At 34.5% G+C, this 20,780-nt stretch overlaps 1 protein-coding gene across 4 annotated transcripts in view; it reads right to left on the bottom strand.

Annotated features, from left to right (window-relative positions):
• Positions 1-20,780, bottom strand: part of LOC120328950 (protein polybromo-1-like) — a 36,010-nt gene that overhangs the window by 11,553 nt on the left and 3,677 nt on the right. For 3 of the 4 annotated variants that reach the window (XM_039395536.2, XM_039395540.2, XM_039395539.2), the window contains exons 7-29: positions 20,402-20,514; positions 19,664-19,730; positions 19,286-19,372; positions 18,112-18,282; positions 17,169-17,312; positions 15,618-15,791; positions 14,635-14,731; positions 13,938-14,140; positions 13,628-13,756; positions 10,122-10,298; positions 9,255-9,371; positions 8,699-8,829; positions 8,276-8,325; positions 7,946-8,034; positions 7,709-7,861; positions 7,046-7,186; positions 6,068-6,175; positions 5,228-5,425; positions 4,295-4,394; positions 3,821-3,990; positions 2,962-3,097; positions 2,096-2,202; positions 644-756 (exon numbers count right to left, since the gene is read on the bottom strand). In XM_039395536.2, the coding sequence (XP_039251470.2) occupies positions 644-756; positions 2,096-2,202; positions 2,962-3,097; positions 3,821-3,990; positions 4,295-4,394; positions 5,228-5,425; positions 6,068-6,175; positions 7,046-7,186; positions 7,709-7,861; positions 7,946-8,034; positions 8,276-8,325; positions 8,699-8,829; positions 9,255-9,371; positions 10,122-10,298; positions 13,628-13,756; positions 13,938-14,140; positions 14,635-14,731; positions 15,618-15,791; positions 17,169-17,312; positions 18,112-18,282; positions 19,286-19,372; positions 19,664-19,730; positions 20,402-20,514 (2,975 nt within the window). The remainder of the gene's footprint in view (positions 1-643; positions 757-2,095; positions 2,203-2,961; positions 3,098-3,820; positions 3,991-4,294; positions 4,395-5,227; positions 5,426-6,067; positions 6,176-7,045; positions 7,187-7,708; positions 7,862-7,945; positions 8,035-8,275; positions 8,326-8,698; positions 8,830-9,254; positions 9,372-10,121; positions 10,299-13,627; positions 13,757-13,937; positions 14,141-14,634; positions 14,732-15,617; positions 15,792-17,168; positions 17,313-18,111; positions 18,283-19,285; positions 19,373-19,663; positions 19,731-20,401; positions 20,515-20,780) is intronic. The other variant, XM_039395537.2, reaches the window with a different exon arrangement.

Here is a 20,780-nt window from a genome sequence, read left to right as displayed (position 1 = left end):
GCTACAAATAACAAGCATATGAGAATGAGATAAAAAAAAATATAACCATGAGAAAAAATTGATAGTCTTCACCTTCATGGCGACCAGCGAATTCATATCATGGCATGGAATAATGTTAATGAGTATCAGATCTATTATCCACTGGGATTTTAACATTTCAATTTTAATAAATTTTTATAACATACATAATATTTCCAAGTTTCACCTAGCTCAACCTTTCAGAACTACTTGACACTTGAAATCTCAAATTTATACCATTAATCTATGCACACAATAAAACCATTATCAGATAATGTATATTAGCAAAGCACTATTATAAGTAACTATTATAAGCTTTACTAAATTTCCAAGAATAGTGGAAATCAAGACCAAATTTTATGTCAATTTTCCTAGAATACAAACTCTCGAGTATATGGAAATTGAATCAAGTTCTGGCCGACTCTGGCTCTTGACTCAGGGTTGAAGGAAATTTTAAGGAGAGCCTCAGCACCAAACTTTTGACCACAAAATCATTTTTATATGCAAGCTTTTTCTATTTGTCTGTTGAGGATGCATTGTCGAATGAATTCTTTTTTAGTTTCCCGCTTGTGATAAAATGCAAGCAGTACATGTCCCAGCCGAGTAATAAACAAGTATTACTTACTTGAAGAACATCCTTGTAGGTTCATGAGATGTATCACAAGGTTGAGCAAACCATGATCCTTGGAACCACATGACGTTATTTGCATCAGACCACATTGATTCTATTCTGGCAATCTGGAAAGCATAATTAGGTATATTCGAATGGGTTAATGAATGGGCTTCGAAATATACCAGCCCTAGTTTTACTGCTGACTAATTCTGGAATTGTAAGCATTTTTCACAGATAAAAAAAAATGACTTTCATAGTGATAGTGATTCATGTACAAAATGGTATCAAAATCTGTAGGCGTACTAACAAAATAAAACATTCTAACTTATTTAAATAGCCAATCTCATGCCTAAACCCCAAGAAGGCTATGACGCTGTTATGTGAGAAGATACTATTTTTAGAAGATCCGAGATCTTTCAGGTTTCGCATTCTCAAACCAATTTATCGCACCCTAGAAAAAGTGATTGACATGGTTGTGGAGTTTGAACTGAGATCTTGAATCTGTGATGCCCACATAGTTAAGCTCGATGTTCATGCACTAAGCAACCACTCCAAGAAAATTTGAAGATGCTGGTTAATGAGCTGCACTAACTTGCAATTTAAGATGGCATACGAGGTGCCGCTAAAATGAAACGGGACTAACGTCACAGATTGCGCAACACGATTAACCATCGGTAATCAACACTTTTGCAGTGTGGCGTAATATGTGTTCTTTGTTTAATAGCTGTTTTGACACAATATCACAAAATTTACAAAATTTAATGTTGATTCTTTGCTCAGTCGTCATTCTTTAATTGAATTCCCTATCGCCAAAAAACTCAATCAGACCTCGCACAGCATTTTTTTTCAACAAGAAATTTATCACATTCACTTATGGATCGTGAAAAGCAAAAATAATTGCGATATTGTGTCAAAACAGCTGTTAAACACAGAACACATATTTCGCCACACTGCAAAAGTGTTGATTACCGATGGTTAATCATGTTGAGCAATCTGTGACGTCAGTCCCGTTTCTTTTTAGCCTTACCTCGTATTCAATGTGATTTACTCGAAATATGCCTTGAAGGTCTTATATGATATGCCCCTGAGCAAGGTTCCCTCTAATTTTTTGTAGTATGTGTGCGCTGAAATTTTGGTGTGTGCGCACTTTTTTGGAAATGACTAATATTTGTGCAAAAACCAATGAAGAAAATTTGGCGTTCTAACCGGGTAATGAGTGGGCCAACAACAAACTTTCTCAACCTGCCAACCGAGAACATTGTTACATTACATCGAAATACGTCTGTGCGCAGTAAATCTATGCGTGTGCGCAGTCTCTTAAAGCTGCGCACACTTTAGAGGGAACACCGCTCCTGAGTACTATTATTAGAAACCAGTAACTTATACTGATGATGATTTGTAAAAATATTCATAAAGAAACTACATATAAAGATACTTAGCAAACAGGCAAAGTGAATATCTTACCTTCAACCTTTGATCAGAACCAGTATGTTGTTGTTGAACATAAACACTGTCACCTACTTTCAAACATAGATTATTGATGTTGTATTGAAGATAAAATGTCTGAGACACTGAAAAATAAAAGAAATGTTTTCCTGGTGAATATACAAACGAGAATATCGGACGGAGACCGAAGACTTATTGATCGAAACTGCGGTTTCGATTCATGACTCTATAGTGACACCGCGTGCCCCATCACTAATTAATTAATAACTCGCTAATTATATGACATAATTCATCCAAAATCAATAGGCTTCGTCTGGTCTGAGATATGATGAATGCACATGCAAAATTTGGAGCAGATTCAACCACGCCTTCGTGAGATATCCCATGCATCTAACAGACAGACAGACAGACAAACAAACAAACAGACAAAGATCGATAAGCAATGACAAAATGATTCAAATTGTTATATTATACTCAAACTAACAGAGCCAGGTTTCAAGATTAAATGAAAAATTGAAATACAGGGTTAGAAACACAAAGAATCCATTGGGAATTTTGTAAACTAATCATGTTGGTATTGCACACTGAACATCTTCGAATTAGTTTCAGCACCACCTCACCCAAGGTGCAGTAAATTAGGTAGGCTATACAACGCCAAACCAGAAAGATTTCCATCCTTCCAAATGACAGCGGCTCCCTTACCTTTCCGTGAGTGCCTCTAATACACCATGTTCAGTGTGAAGGAGTGAAAACGTTAAGTATCACAAAGTAATTGAACTTAATTGTCAGGGCTATTGAACATCAAAACGAAACTAAACCAAACTAAATAATTTAAAATATGGTGGTGATGTGCAAACACTGAAAAATATTTGTTAAATGTTTACCTGGTGGTTTATTTTCTTGGGTTGCATTGTCAAATTTAATATTCTGTCTTTTTTTATGTATAACAACAGTCGGCCATGGCAGATCATCTGTTACAAGTGGCCGATGCATGTCAGATAGCTTTGGTGTTTCCATTGCCTGTTAGGAAAAGTGGTTAAATTGATAACGAATACAATATAATTCATGAATTCAAATAAACCATTCATGGTCCCCTATATACTATGATCACCAGTAAGCATGCTTGTTCCTTCCTCTCTATGAGATAAGGATAGGACTTTCGCAATTATCCATTCACTTTAAAGCTGAAAAGGAAGCCTAATCATATGAAGTCCTCACGGCAATGGCAATCCAGTAATCTTCTCGCACATAAATATTCTCTACAGGATAAACATGAAAATATAATTTCTAAAAAAAAACTAAATTTGCTGAACCTGGTATAGAAGTCTTACTATAACTTGTGGAAATCCTTGCATTTTGCAACATAGGATAGGATTCACATATTTATCCCGGTGGAGAGAAAAGCCGATAAGACTGCTTAATCATATGGCAAATCTACGGTCTCTCGTCCGGTCACCAGTCAACGGGTATGAGATTAGTTAGCCTGCTGTTTGTTTTTTCGTAAGCATGGACTTGATGGTGGAGGAAGCCGTAACCAGCGGTTACGTAAACTACCCTGCGCGGCGAGGAGTCCAGCAATCCACTCGCACATTACTATCCCCGCATGGGATTCGAACCTGTGAACCCACGCAGGGTAATCAGAGGTGCGCGCGGTGGTTCGTAACACAGCATATTCCTAACACTTAGCACGATGCACCACACCGCAGACATATTCACACAGAAAGGTACAATATAAAAACCTACCTTCGAATTTTCTGAATAAACTGATGACACCCGAACTGGTACAAGAGCTTTTTCTCTATTAATAATTTTAGTATTATTTTGTGGCAGATTTAGTAATTTAATACGCTTGAATGATTTCATTCTGCTTGAATATCTCGATACACAAACATAGACGTCATCTTCCAGATAACCTAGAAAAAGGCAGATCAAAATTCACAGCGACAAAAAAACTACTAGTGAAAAGTACAAACTTTCAAACAAAAATAAAAAAATAAATTGGTCTAGGTTCTAGAAGGTAAATATCTGTGACTAGCAGAAACAAAACATAAGTGAAAGCATAGGATATTCTACAAAAGCGAACTCCTTTGTGGGATACACGGTCCCAAATAAACAACTTATATTTGGAATATTATATTTAATATCATATTTGGAACAATATTTGGAAATATTTCAACATAAATATATTATATTAATGTAAACTTGAGAAAGACTCACCGACTGGTTTTTGTTTGAAATAATCTTTCCCAATCATAACGAAACATTTTCCCTTTATACTGCTTACTGGTACAGTATTATAATAATCACTCTTGAACACCTGACATTAAACGAGATTATTTCAAATAAAAAATGAAACTTCTTTTTCATAAAGTATGTAATAAGGGTGGCTTAATGGTGACAACAGGGGGAGGGCCAGGTTTTTGGAGCAGGGCCAAAAATTTGCTCACCTAGACTGGCGGGCCATAGAAGTGTGACGTAAAAAGTTACATTTATGAGCAGAATAACAAGAATCTGTCAGTTATGAACAAAGAAGAACGCCAAGAGAGTGTTATGGGGAGGTTAACAAAACTTTGTCGACACTAAATCGAAACTCGAGGCCGTGTGTGAGTGCACAAGGTGAAAGAAAGAGGTATGAAAAGCATGTCGTAGAATCAAGTGAGCGAGAAAACGTAAAGTTTTGTTAACGTCCCCATAACATGGAAGTCTGTGTCGACCTGAAATACAACTTATACAGACTTCGATCATAATCTAACAGGCCTATTGCACCATACAGATTTCAATAACAACAACTATGCAGTCAATGCAGAATTAGTCGAAAGCAGAAATTTATGGCAGCATCAGGCGGGCCAGATTGAATCACCCAAAGGGCTGGATTTAGCCCGCAGATCGTAGTTTGCCCATGTCAGGGTTATAGAGCGAAGGATCTAATTATATTGGTTGAAGGGTTAGGGGTTAATGTCCACGACAATCATCTCACCCAGGGGTAGATAGGCAATGTCGAATCGGGGAGACTATCCCCCTTCTGAAAATGGCAGATCCCCATAAAGGTAAAAAAAAAATAATGGCTTACAAAAAATGAAATAAAAACAAAATAAGCAAAGAGAGAAATATATATCAAAAGAGTGCCATAAAAATATACGAATAACAAACCTCTTTCATGAGAAATTTTCTGGTCTGAAGATGATAAGTCTCTTGTGGTCTGAAGAACCACACCCCGTACATTCTTTGTTGACCTGATTCATCCTGGTATAATTTTTCAATGCAAGCAATATGTGGTGGATGATTTCCACTGGATGTTTCTTCTGTATCTTCAACATAGACAAAATCTCCAGCTTGATATGTTACACCCTGTAATAAAAATCCAAGTTGCATATTTTAAATGGGAAATTTAAAAACACTAAAGGAAGAAATTTGTGTGACCAGCAGATTTAAAAAAAAATTTGAATGGCTTGACAGTGGCAACATTATGCTATGCAAGGAGAACATGCTTGTGCATTTGAAGACACTGTGTAGGTGTATATTTTTTATTTTCATTAGTGATATTTATATGCGAAAGGATTGACTGTTTGACTCCACACCGCCATAGGGTTCAAAGGCTTTTCCTCTTCCTCAGAAATGAATACGATAAATTACATATTCCGTGCATGTTGCAATAAAGTATGTAAGATTCAATGATATGTTCCAGATTATATGAAATAGATCAGAGGTAAAGAAAAATCAAATTAGTATACACAACTTGGAGCTATGGTAAAATTATTTTTTCATAAAAACGTTTCCTTCCAATCTACGTTTCCCTCCAATGATCTACTAGTAGTCAATTGGTCAATATCAAGGGTAAAAGAAATTTGGTCACAATTGTGGTTAGTTGTGACCAATAAATGGAGATCGAGCCTCAATCAATTAGCACAAGAAAATCATGAATATATTGGGAATAAATTACCGGTAATCTTTACGAAAGTTAAACTGATTATTAGTTTTACTAATACAAACCTTGACATCCATTCCATCTGAAGCAGTTGACAGTTGAACTTTTTCTCTCATTTCTTTTCCTTCATTATTTCCTTCTTCATCTTCTAATTCTTCACCAGGAAGTTTTTCCTGAATCATAATAGTACAAGTGCATATCAAAAAGAATTTGTCACAAAATCTTTGATATCATCAAGCCTTAATATATCTAAACTTAATGACTTAATAGTTAGCAAGGAGGGACAAAATATGCTGGCGTCGAAAATTATAAATCTCAGATTCAAATCTTATAATAAGGGGGAATAAATTGGGTATGCTATAGTACAGGGGTTGGCAACATTTTGTCGCTCTCAGGTCAAAATTAATGGTTGCAAATCTTGGAGGGCCGCAAATATTTTTTAAGAAAGTTCCAGGTCTGTGACGACTATCCATTCTTCTTGATTCAGTTTCAACGTAAATTGAAATACCAACTGATTTGAGTCACTTCTGTATTATCAGATCAAGTCGGCACAGTCTACCGTTATCCATAAACCTCCCACTTTCGCTAAGTAGGGCCGCCTCAGTTCGCTGAGCACAAGATCCGCTGATATGCGTCCGCGAAACTGCCAATCGGTGCGCACATTTTGATGATGTCATAGCACACAAAAAACGAATCCCATAAAGCTCACAGAAATATTTAAAATAAATGAAAGTAATAGCCTTCTAGCGAAAAATACAATCTTTAACCTTTGAAAATTTCAAAGCAATTGGTGCAGTAAAAACAAAAAGCGATTTTTCTTAGCGATAGGAGGAAGAATATTTAATGAAGTACTAGAACAACAACACATAATAACAAAACAATCCATAGGTCCACTCCGTGTTCATCTATCTATTCCTCGAGCGTGGATTATAAAATTAAATTGTGGTTAAAATTCGCAGCCGCTGTTTTGTCGCTAAATTTTAGTGAAGCAATAAAATTAAAATACCTATATTGAAATAAATTTTTACATCACTAACAAGTACCTGCTTTTCGACATCTAATTCATTCTGCAATATCTTTGAAGTATAAGCTAAAGCAGGTGATGATAGTATTTCACCATTTTTACACAACTGATCTCGATATCTGATGAAAAATTTTTGTAATTCAACTGCGTCTTCATACACCTGTTAAAAACAAACATCAAATTGATCTATTTTTAAAGCCAGTGAAATAATTATATTCCTTTGAGTTTACATAACCACAAAAATCTGTATATACCAACAAAATCACATTTATATAAATTTCGATCTTGAATGAAGGTATATGTATCCAAAGTCTATATTTCAAACAGTACAAGTCAAATGATTGAATGAATATTTATTAGAAAAGTCACAATCTATTTATAAGAATGCTGACTTGTCTCAACAGTTGGCGTATTGTGCTAAGCGTCAGGACATGTTTGCCATCACAACCCTGAATCTCTGATTAACCTTAGTGGGCTTAAAGTTACTAATCATGTGAGGGACAATAATGTGCAAGGGGTCAGTCTAATTAAAAAAGTTTGGCATACTTTCAAATTTATCAATATTTGATTTCGTAAATTTGAATCGAATTCGAAATTTATGTCAATCAGAAGTCCGAAGTCGAATCCAAGTTTTCCCTTTCTTCATAGCCTAAATAAAAGTACATACACTACTAATACAAACCTCCGAATCTGTGCGATTATTCTTTCTTGCTGTTTCAAAAACATGGAACATATGTTCTTGGAAAACATCCAATCTTCTGTATCTTTTTGCATGTAAATTTCTTCTTATAACGTCCAGTGTAATTGTATCCTCATCTGGCTTTGGGAAATTTTCCTGAAACAATGTCACACAACCTTTAAGTCACAGAATCCCTGTATTAACCCACATATAACAATTCAAACAATGTAACATACAAACCTCGGCTGTATCTGGTGCGGGATTGTTTGTGACATCCATAGCCTCTGTGGCCGGTTCTGCACTTATTTCCTGAGATGCAATAGGAGTATCTGGAAATAAGCAAAACAAAGCAATAAAATTTACTTCTCTATAAAATAGGCTCTGCGCAGACACCAGACATACTTTTGATTACATGAAGTAATTGACAGTTATGGTTCGATAATTCTCAGCTATTTCCCACTATTAATGATGTATAGTTTAGGAATAGAAATCCCATATTTTCAATAATTAAATTGACAATCGATTCAGCTGAATCGGGCATACAAACAGTCAGTTACACAAATTTTATACCTGTGCCTTTCTTTAGAGCAGCTGGTTCATGGAGAGTATCACTGTAGCACCTGATTGTAGAACAGATTGAAAAATACCATTACTTTATTGTGACAGTATGGGTGATTAAGACTTGACTAGAATTTCCCCAAGAAACAGAATAGTTTGCTATTAAGTTTGCTATTTCAGAATTCATCTTTCCAACTTACATGATTAGTTTCAAATTGAATCAATAATTATTTTGAATATTTTCTTATCTGGCATAATTTTGGGAGAGAATTGAATAGTGAAGATAGCGAAAATTTTAAATGCTACCAATATATCAAAATTTGAAGAGAAATTTGCCCAGGAATGGGATCTACACTACAAGACGTCTACTCAGATTTATTTTAATAAAATTCCCCAATCACAGATGGGAATCACTAAAATAATCAAATTAAGCACCTCCCATCTTCATCTTGACAATTGATGACCGAAACAAATATATTTATCAATATATCTTCAACTTTCGATTGTATGTTTGGTGCTTGCTTGGTAACTATACAATAATCATCATGTGCATCTACTGCCACTTTCTGCAAATACAAAATACAAAATCACTGTTTCAAGATCTCATAGATTTGAGAAAACAACTGTACCTACTATTACATTCAAAGAATGATCTAACACAGTGGTTCTCATACTTTTTAAGCCACGGCCCCTTTTTAGAATTTGTCAAGTCTCGTGCCCCACCTCTAGCTAACTAGCTAACCCCATAACTAGCTGACAGTGACAATAAGCTAAGAATAACAGAGAGTAAGGCAAAAGTATGTTTTATTCAAAATACATGTTGAAATTACGTGGGTGGAATATAAATATTCAAAATACCAAAACGAAAATATCCAAAATAAGGCGGGTAAGATTTAAAAACAATATTTTTACTGTTAATTAGCTTCACGTCCCCTCAAAAAACTGTCTAACGCCCCACTGTTTGAAAACCACTGATCTAACATGATCATACCAGTAATATAAGAGCATCCTTATATATAAGAGATCCAGGTTCATTGTATGTACAAGCATTCTCAAACATCAGTAACATGTCCGCCATGAATTCACTCAAACTCAGGTAACTGTTAGCCTAAAATGGAATAAAATAAAGTATTAAACAAATAAATATGATTGAAACAAAAAAGTGATGAATGTGAGTCTCAAAAAATAAGCTAATCCTATTGTAGTGGATAATGAAAAATAAAAAATTTTAGAATAGCGGAAAATTATCAATGCAATGATGGAGATATGAAATATGTACTGAAACTTTTTGAAAAGCAGCTAATCTTATCATAGTGGAAAATGAAAAATAGAACATTTGAGAATAGTGGAAAATTTGTACTGAAATGATGAAGATATGCTATATATGCTAAAATTTTGTTATCCATTGGTGCCTTTGTGCCCTGGTTCTTTACTAATATACTGATCCCAAGAAATGACCAAGGCCATACTTTTTACTCAGTATAGTATCTTCTCCATTTTAACATAATTTTAAAATAAATTTTAAAATAAAATTTCAATGTTATTTTAAGCAATTGGCATTAAAATAAAACATAAAATACACAGAATTTCAGAAAATTGTGTAAAATAGGCATGATGTGTTTTTTCAATTTTCAGAAATCACAATGAAAAAATATATATTTATTTGTGTAAAATTCTATTTAACAAGACCCATTTCGATACACATATGTCGAAATAGTTTGTCAGAAAATTTTCCAGAATAGTGCATTATCAGGTTTTGGCCAAGTAAACAAAAACCAACGTAGTAAATGACATTAAAATATAACAACATATGTTAAAATAAAAAATCCTGCGAATCGAAAATATAAGAATCACATACCATCATTTTCTGGTGTATTTTATCATTGTCCATTGGTCTTTTTATGACTTGATAATAATCAGGAAGTTCAGATTTGCTTGGTAATTTATTGAAAATTTCACAAATTTCACGTCCAGTAGGATCTCGGAAGTTACGGACTTTTTGATAAATGTGATCCATGCACTTTAACAAGGGATTCTGCAATCAGAAAAATTCACAAGATAATGAATGTGAAGAAGAAAACGACCATTCTCTTAGCTTTCCAAAGACTGTAAATTGACAGTCAATTGCCTAGACTAAATTGATATTAAGATATAGTAGGTAACTTTTAACGAGTGAAACAAATTTATAATTGAACATTTAGTTTTTGACTATTTCAAATAGATGTGTCGAAGAAAATTAACGAGTAAAACAAATTCATAATTGGACATATACGATTACTTCAAAAAGATCACATTCAGAGAAAATAAGTCAAGAAACTGAAAATTTGATGTAAAATTTAATTTTTTAAACAAATTATCAAATCATTGTATAAATTTCATGAAGGGTTTTCCAATTTTCGAAAGCTATTCTATGCAATTGAAATTTCATTTGGACTCCGCTCTCTTTTAAGCATATAAATCAACCCAAATGCAAAACATCACCATTCTTGAATTACCGTATTTATTCGATTATAACGCGCAAAATTTTGAACTGAATTTTAGGCAAAATTATACACGAGGTCTGAGAAATGCGGTATTGAAAATGTGGTTTTAAACATCTGTAACGTGCGTGTGCTCGCGCATGCACATTCCAATGCAGGACGATTTCGTGCAAGCACACGCACATGCGACAGCTCAGCGTGCGTTTGACATTCGTGCAAGCGTTCGATTTCGTGCAAGCACACGCACATGCGACAGCTCAGCATGCGTTTGACATTCCCGCTGCGTTGAGAATATTTATTTGCCATTATCGTACTGTACTGTAGATACCCATTATATATTACCCATTATCTATTATAGCAAGACAAAAACGTTCTGCATATAGGGCTGCATTCAAACTGGAGGTTGTTGATTATGCGGAAACTCATGGAAATAGAAAAGCTTCTAGAGAATTCAATGTACCAGAGACAAATGTCAGAGATTGGAGAAAGCAGAAAGTTGTTCTAAAAGATATGAACAAAACAAAGAAAGCGCGGCGAGGGAGACAAGCCCGGTACCCAGAGTTGGAGAAGGAGCTTTATGATTGGATAGTTGATCAAAGATCTAGTGGGTACATCGTCACTTCGCTCCATATTAGACTCCGTGCACAAAAGATTTGCAAAGATTCAACCTTTAAAGCATCTAATGGTTGGGCACAAAAGTTTATGAGAAGGCATGGACTTGCATTACGCCAGAAAACAAAAATTGCACAAAAGTTGCCTCAAGATTTAGAAGAAACCCAAACAGAAATCGAACAGTTGTTTGGTGAATCAGAGACTGAATCCGATTTTGAAGAGTTTTGAATTACTGTGTGCTTTTAATAAATTTTTGTTCATGCTCTGAGTTGTTACCTTATGTGCTTACCAGTAGTTAGTAGAGAAAAAATAAAAAAAAGAATTTTATACCAATTTTCATTCAAAATTTAAAGGTGCGCGTTATACACGAGTGCGCGTTATAATTGAATAAATACGGTATATGCACACAGATCCACCGGCGCAAAAGCATAGAGGTCGGTAGGCTTGCACTTAATTTATGGATTCACGTAATTAGGGAATTTCTTTTCAATAACATCGAAAAATTAAGAATTACGTAAAGTCGAAAATATTGGCCAGCTCCCATCAAGGTGTTCAAAGCAGTCAAATCCGCCAACACAATCAATTCTACACCTACACAACCTTAAATGTACTCGACTCTTACTGGCGGTCGCTTTATTCGTGCGACTGCTGGCGCTCTATTCGTGCGACGTTCGTCTGCTTTTTGTTGTTTAGCAGAACGCAATTGAAAGTAGGCCTTTGTTGAAAAAAATTGGAGCAAAGTCTTCGGCTTGTAAACGCCTTCAGAAAGGGATTCCGCCGCCACCTGTGTATTGTGCAACAGAAAGCTTCCAACCAAAACGTGTACGACAGCATGTCTGCTCAGTCACCTTCGCTGTCACCAACTTCAGGAATTTGATTTGAATGCGCGAAAGGTAATACTAAACTAAAAACGCAATTTAACATACAGACCTGCTTTGAAAAATGTGCTGAGTATCCAAAATCGAAAGTCCGCTGGAATAGCATTACAGAAGCAATAACGCGTTGTCTAACTAAAGTTGCTGGAAACGTTAGACAAACGGTCTACCCAGTCGGAATTATTTTACAAAAACAGCAATACCTGCTTTATATGAGAAAACCAGAATAAATGTTAAAAGTTATGTCACGAAAGCTGCTCACGTTTCTTTAACGATGAACCTTTGGTCCAGTTGCAACGGTATATCAGCCTGTCAGCGCATTATATTAACGAAAATTGGGAGATGAATTCATACCTCTTAGAAACACATTTCATACCAGATCATACCGGATCAAATATAGCCAGATACTTTTGGGAGATTCAAAAATACTAATATTGTTGCCATAACAACGGACAATGGGGCGAATGTGAAATCGGCCTGTAGCCTTAATGGAATGATCCGTGTTTCTTGCCTTGGCCACAATTTAAACCTCGCAATCACAAATTTGCTGAAGGATTTTCACGTCACTCGCGCAATTTCTGTGGCAAAAGATTGGTGCCATCGTTCTCTCACAGTTATAAAAAGAAACGGGATCTTCGAATTGCCCAACAGCGATTCAATCTTCCAAGTCAAATGCTCGTAGTAAACTGTCCGACCAGGTGGGGGTCGCTGTTTCACATGATTGAAAGAATTTCGGGACAACAGGAAGCAATCAGGGATGTTCAAAGTAAGGACCGAACAGATGCGTCCTTACTGCCCTCCTGGCAAGATTTTAATGTTTACGAATCAATATCAAAGGCATTGAAGCTCTATCGAATTTAACTGGCGCATTATCTGGCGACAAACACATTAGAATCTCGGCCTTACGTTCGATGCACGATTTCATAAAAAAAGAAATGTCACCGAAAGGCGGAGATACTAATATAACAAAAGAAATAAAGGGAAAAATTCAAGAGTACATAGAGAATAAAATGTCGGAACTGCCATTGGAAATTATCAAGAAATCAACGTTTATGGATCCCCGGTTTCTCAAATATGTCCGCGATATGCTATCCACAAAAAATTCTATTTTGGTGGAATTGAAAAATCTTAAAAAAAATATCAAAAGTCTTGATTTAGTTTGGTAGAAAGCCCAAGTTGATGCCAAGCAATATTGTTTTCTGCCGACACTTGTCAGAAAATACCTTTGCGTGTGCGCCACAAGTTCTCCAAGCAGGGTCATTATGTAATCGATTTGGCCGTAAATACGGAATTGATTTTGGTCGATTACTTACAAGCCTAGAGGGCGGATAAGTAGTTGGTGCTGCAGAAACTATAGATAGCATAATTATGTTCTGTTGCAAAAAAAAATTATTTACTCTTTGAGCTTGTTCTTTTGTTAAAACAGGGACAGGCGTCATTTTGCCATCATCTTGTATTTCAGATGCAGGAAATTCTTCTTGTTTCTTTCTTAATATCTCCTGCAATCTATCTGCATCCTGATACACCTATGAGAATGAAAATGTAAACTGAAATTAAACGGAACTCCCGAAGTATGTGCATCAAAAATGGCGCACAACCTATTTACCAGGTTAGGGTTCAGGTTGTGCGCCATCGAGCTCCCGGAGTATGTGCACTAATTGTGGGTTTCACCATTTACCAGTGTGATTAATCCTAAGTTATTCTTACCTCTGATCCAGGTTCATTGTAATGTCTAGCATTAGTGAACATCAACATGAAATCTTCAACGAGTGAATATACAGTTGGATATTTATCTTGACGTAATTTCTTATCGATAGTTTTCATGTCGATCGGTTCAAGGATCAACTTGTAATAATCAGGATAATCTTTACGTGACGGTTTCTCCATGAATAAACCAATCATGCTACGACCTAAGAAAGATACTATTACAATATTGTGTCTAAGTGCAAAAAATATAAGAGCTTGATTGGTGGAAGAGAAAATTTATATCCTAATTCAACAACGTTCCAGAAGTGTGTGTACCAATATGGAGGTATTTAATTTTGTTCGTCTACTTCACACCAAGTTGTGTAAAGGGACGGAGGCCTATTGACAGGGGGTATATTCACTTGGCTAACAAAGACAGTCCCCGAACTTGTAATAGAACTAAAATAAGGAAAATCGGGATAAAATGATGACACACACTATGGGAGTATCGAAGTTTGTAGATTATATTCTTGGACAAATTGTTTAACTATCAAAACAATGAAATAATTTATCAGTTTTAATAATTTTTTTCATTTCATACATCAACATTCACAATGCTCGATTCATTTTGAGTTAGAGTCACTTATAGGAAATACTGTGAATTACTTTTAAAAAATGTCAGATAAATAAATTGAAGGTATGAACAGTTTGTCATTACTTTCATATGTTCCATCCAGCACTGCATCATACAATGATCGTAAATTCTTCCGAAACATATCCTGTGGTTTTTCTTTCTGACCAGAACCTTTCGATTTCTGATAAAGCAGAAAAAAATTAATGAAAAGTAGGAGAGTAATAATGATTTTTATGATATTATAGGCAGAATTCCACCTAAGTCCAAATTAACTTCCATAAAAAGGTTGAAATCATTGATTTTGAAGTAGAATATCTGGCTGACACTCGTAGCTTGTGTGTTTGATTGAATTTCAAAATACCAGGTCAAAATAATTTTAAAAATGATTAAAAAATTAACAATGTAAATTTCCAACCCATTAAATAAATTATTATTTCTAATAATTTTATCAAATTTGAGTCGGGCTTGGCTATTTCAGCACTTCACAGAATTTTTTTTAAAAGCAAAATCGCTGACAAATTGTGAATCAAGCCAGATTTAGTGAATCCTAGTATTGGTACAGTAAAAACAAAGACAGTTTTAAGTTTTAGGCTTTAAAATCTTTCCTTAAAAATTTCTAATAATAAGAAATGAGAGTCCAAATGAGATAAAACTTTACCCTATGCCACAGCCCTAGTTAAAATTGTTCTACTAATACCAATGATAAGTCGGAGAAGTTTGGGGGAAACTGGTCAAAATCTTGCACCGAAAATTTGAGTATAAATTAGGAACCAGCAACTACAACATAACAGAATAAATTTCCAAGAGAACTAAACGAAGATGGGAAATGCAGTAATTGATATCTACCCTGGAGGGGAGAGTGAAATGTGGACATATTCTGCAAAAATTGAATATGTAAATCGCAGCTGCAGCTGAGACCACTACCCAACCAGCCTGCAGATACATACCCGATTCTATGAGTTTGCTACTATAGAAGCAGGTTTACCATCTGATGTGAGTAAGTGCACTCAGAGAGATTATTATTCCTTTTCCCATAACAAACAAGTGGGTATATAGAAATATCTCACCAGAGAATCTCTTCTTTTTCTTCCTTTCTTACTATCAGGAGTAGATCCCTCGTATAGTTCATCTTCAACTTCTTCTTCTTCATCATCCACATCTTCCTCCTCTTCTTCTTCTTCCTCCTCATCTTCCTCTTCTTCTTCCTCCTCTTCATCTTGTTCAGAATCCTCCAATTCGTCCTATCAAAATCAAGTTTTGATATCTCATAATTTTTAAAAATTATCTAGCACGATACAATATCACCAAGCAATAGGGTTGATAAGTTTCAGGGAAAAGACAATAGACAATTGTAATGGAATAACCCATTCCTTTCAGCATAATAATCAATTCAAAAATCAATCTGGTCATTGGTAATGCGATTTACTTTGCATCGTAATTACATAATATCATAAATACACTTTCCAAACAGGTGTATGCATTCTTAAATAATAATCTTGTTAATAAATTTGAGATGACTACCTAATATACTTCACCCCACTACCTTTCCTATTTGAAAATGTATAAAATGAACAGAATAATTCAACCAGTGGCGTAGCCAGGGGGGGGGGTTGTTGCGGGTCGAAACCCCCCCTTTTAAAATGTAAAAAAAATAAAATCATTTTTCTGTATCATAGATAGCAATTTTCCGTAGCTTGAAATGCTTTTTAAACCCCCAAGACTAATGAAAACATGCGTATTCCAGGATTCGATCGGACCCGCTAGTTGTTTCGATCTAACTTGGAGAATAAAAATTTCAGAACCCCCCCCCCCTTTAAAAATTTCTGGCTGCGCCCCTGAATTCAACCACCATTCCTGAATAATAAAGAATGAATGCTACCTGCTTTACTTAGAAAACCTTTGAACGAATATGCATAACAAGCTGGTATAAATTAACAGGAAAAGATCAGATATTTTCGAGTGGTTCAATATAGTTAGCACTTCAAATCAAAAGGTAAATTATTCGAATCGGCTCAGGCCAAAAAAATCTCAAATCGCGCCATCTTGTTTTGTTTTGTCCATCGAAGGTTAGGGGTGAATCCTTCCATTTTTTTTTTATTGAATTATTCATTTTCGAAATGCAGTTCTGACATATCATTCTTTTCTTCCAGTGAGTTATTGATAAAAGCATATTTCTATTTTGTGTGAACACTCAGAGAACTGCCTGAGTGATGGATGTAATGATATCAGTAATTTAAGTACCTGGAGTAGCCATTACAATAAAAAAGTTGCATGTAACTACTAGCTACGTAACTTCCAAGTATTTCAGATTGATTTAAAAAAATATTCAATTCTTTAAAACGCCCGGCCTAGTCCAATCACAATATGATTCAAATTTAACAAGATAGAAAATTTCAATTGAAAATATCTCGAACCATTCCCAAAATCATATTCAATTATACTAGTTATTTTTTGATTTTAGGAATAGTATTAATTTAAAACAATATCAATTATCAAGTTTTCCATTATGACCAAAAAGGCTTTCATTCAATGTCTAAACTGTAAAAGTAGAGAACTAATTAAATCATTGTTATCTATTTATTTTCAATACTGTGACTAGACAGAATAATTATACTAACCTCAAGGCTTTTATTTTCTGGCAGCTTATCCTCCATTAACTGTTTCAGTGTTTGTGCATTTTTATAGATGACCGAACCTTCTTTATTATAATGCATTGCATTACTGAATAGTAATCTGCAATCTTCAGAGAATTCGTCGAGAGACTATAATATAATATTGTTGAAATTATAAATTTCACCATGCATGATTTAAAGATGGACCATGCCTAAACGGCATGCTCCATCTTTAAATCATACCTGGTTTTTAAAACAATATATTTGTCACAATCTAAGGAAATTTAGAAACATGGATTTTATTATAGTGATATCATAATAATGACAAGGGGCAGATCAAATGGTAAATTATGGGGAAAAAGGAAAACTGCAAGATAACTCATGTAACCAGTAGCCGTGGAATTGCGAGTCAAAGCAGAAATTTTGAATTCTACTTGTCAGAATTTCAGACTTATTATTATAATATATATTTAGGTACTCCCGTAGTGTGTGTACCAGGTTAGAGTTGGGCCATGATTTTATTCCGATTTTCCTTATTTTAGTTCTATTAAGATTCGGGAACTGTCTGTGTTAGCCAAGTGAATATACCCTCTGTCCATAGGCTTCAGTCCTTTTACACAACTTGATGTAAATTAGGCAAACAAAATTAGTTACCTCCATATTGGTACAAACACTTCTGGAGCACTGATATTTATACACCCATTGTTAACTATTCAAACTGTAAAAATCCAGTGTGCAAGATTGAACAACAAACAACAGCAGCAAGGCTGAGTACAAGATAATGACTTGGGATATTAGATGTTGCAAGTACATATTGAAAACAACTTTTCGATATAATTATTTCAGCTATATTCAGATATTTATTTGAACAATGCTTTCAAAACATACAATAAAATATTCAGAATCAGGTTTAGGAAAATATTGGCTTTTAAAAACAATAGCAAATTACCTTGTATTTATGAGCTATTATATTCTTCTTAATAGCTTTAAAAGTGATTGGGTTTTCAATTTCTTCATAATAACTCGGATGCTGGTGTTTGTTGGGGAGACGAACAAATGCATCGGATATTGAATGTCCAAGAGGATTACGATAATTCACAATCACATTATACAATTTAGCCTGAAATGTTTAAAATACATTACTGATTACACCAGCTTCGTCATAAGAACACTTAATAACGTCACAACATAAGTACACACACAGATCACATAGGAGCTGCTTTGAAAACATAAAGCGCTCCACACGTCTGAAACTTTAATATAGGTTTGTTTTCTTTTACAGATTTCTTGTTTGTACTTTTACGAGAAATGGAATTGAATTGTCATATTATTTTACTTGAAAAAAACAAACTTGGGACTGACGTTACATCAAATATATAAATTAATACATGTTTTTTATACAACATTTATCACACCTTATGCTCTGAACAAGGCTCTGTATGAGTACCCACTGATATCTAACGGTATGTAGGAGGCTACTGATAAGAACCAGAATCGACATTGCCGACCCAATTTATTACATCCTGGGTAAAATCTGAGATGATAGGAATGGGATTTAAACCCGAAATGTTTAAGCTGGGATGCCAGCTCGGGTAAAACTACTGCAGCAGTTTCTGACCGAGCCCTCAAGGGGGCCACAAAGTAGTTAAAGAAGGACCAAGAGCAAAACCGATTTAAGTTTTCTCTTGACAAGGAAACTCCCTGTTCTTCCTATTTTCATTGCTTGATAAGGTTATTCCACAGGGATTTTCAATTTGTTGAGCATGAATTCATTAAACATAATGGGATTAGAGATACAAAACTACTGGAATGATAAACGAGGGCCATGAATGTAAAAGCCTCTGGAAGGGGGCCACGATCCTAACCGCTAGGCAATCAACCCATAATATTTCAGAATTGTGCCCCCAGTTCACCTTAAATGTAGTATAAACTATACAGTATGCCTCTATTCTACAGGCAGCATAAAAGTTTAAAGATATTTACACCCATAAGATGAGAATAGTTTGTCTAATGATTAACCCAATTGATTGAGTCTGATGATAATTGCTTCATAGATGTACTTCCTTCAATTTTTAGTGAGAGTGTAGCTTTGTTCTGAGAAAATTTCCCAAATATATATTTACCTGTAAAGCCTCTTTTCCTTTCAATCTAGTGTCTGTGATAGAAGCTTGATGCAAAATTGTTGCTCGACTGCTTCGAACACTCGTTTCCTGAAAAAAAAATTAATTGACTTGATTAACTTAGCTTATTAGAGAAAAAGATATTTTATTGCAAACTCCGCCACGTTACGAAAAAATGGCAATGCAATATACGAACACGCAGGATGGAAAATTGGGAAAGTCGCAAAAACTTAAAAAGAGTTCTAAATATGCGACTACGTAGTATTACATGTGCATTCATATATCATTATATTAAAATTTATTTTCTGTATTTTAAATTTGCATTAGATTCATTCTGTCGCAACTTTTCACTATTTTCAGAAGATAAAAAACTATATTCACTGGTACATCAACAGCGTCTTGTCTTTTCAGAAAAGTATCCGGATCAAACTTCGCTGATGTCCGTTGTCTAAAAAATTGATAAAATATATCTGTATAAATAGTATAAACACTGCAAAAATATCAAATGTATTCAAGAAAATTTTTCAAAATCTTTTAAAAGGGAAACAATATTACATGCAACAGATACCAATTATTCTCAAATGTTGAATTTGGTTAGAAAAATCAGAACAATTATCATTAAAAAAGCCAATAGGATTTTGTAGTAGAGTAGAATAATTCAAAAATTCGACCCAATGAACATCGTTCATTGCAATTAATTGTCTTTAAAAAGCTCTTTTAAAAAAGATGATTAAAATCAATTTAAGTCCAATGAGTTTGCAGTCATTGGAAACTTCTAGAATGACAAAAAATTGGATGTTCTTAGTTTTCATTCGCACGATCTGCAAGGAAACCAAACTATAACTAGAGCTGCGTGCAGCTTTAAAAGGTTTCCCGCGTAAAAAAAAATTTGCGCGTAAAAAAAATTGCATTTTATTGCTAGCTGAGAACTTCTGCACATTTGAGGTGAATTTCAAGTTTGTAGGACCAATTTGAAAAAATAATAATAATAAATAATAATAATAATAAAACACAGGAATACAATAGGTTCCCTGCTGACAAGGAGCGGGAAGCCTAATAATAGAATACAAATTTATAAAATAGAGTTGAAAAATTATTCAAAAAGTAACAAAACATTACTTGATTCTAGCACTTGTCTTTACACCAGGATCTGATTTTTCAATTTTTATTTCAGTTTCAGATTGAAGTCTATCTTGTAATGCATTCTTCAATGCAACAGCATTATTATAGATCTGAAAAGGGTAAGTCTCGAACTCAAACTAGAGATTTTAAATGATAAATATCAACATAAATATGATAACGAAAATGCCTCTATGGTTTAATATAAAAATCAAGTTCCTGTGATTACGTAAGATGAGTTTCAACTAGAAAATATTTTCTGGATCAATTTATTACAAAAAAATTAGCTGAAAATGAGTTTGTAAAAATACCTCAAATAATGTCTAAGTGGTTTACGCTATTTATATTTACTTATTCAAATCACTGATTGAAAATTTGA

This window comes from Styela clava, chromosome 7 (genome assembly GCF_964204865.1).
Source record: "Styela clava chromosome 7, kaStyClav1.hap1.2, whole genome shotgun sequence".
In the NCBI taxonomy this organism is placed as follows: Eukaryota; Metazoa; Chordata; class Ascidiacea; order Stolidobranchia; family Styelidae; genus Styela; species Styela clava.
This window is presented reverse-complemented; position numbering and strand designations above follow the sequence as displayed.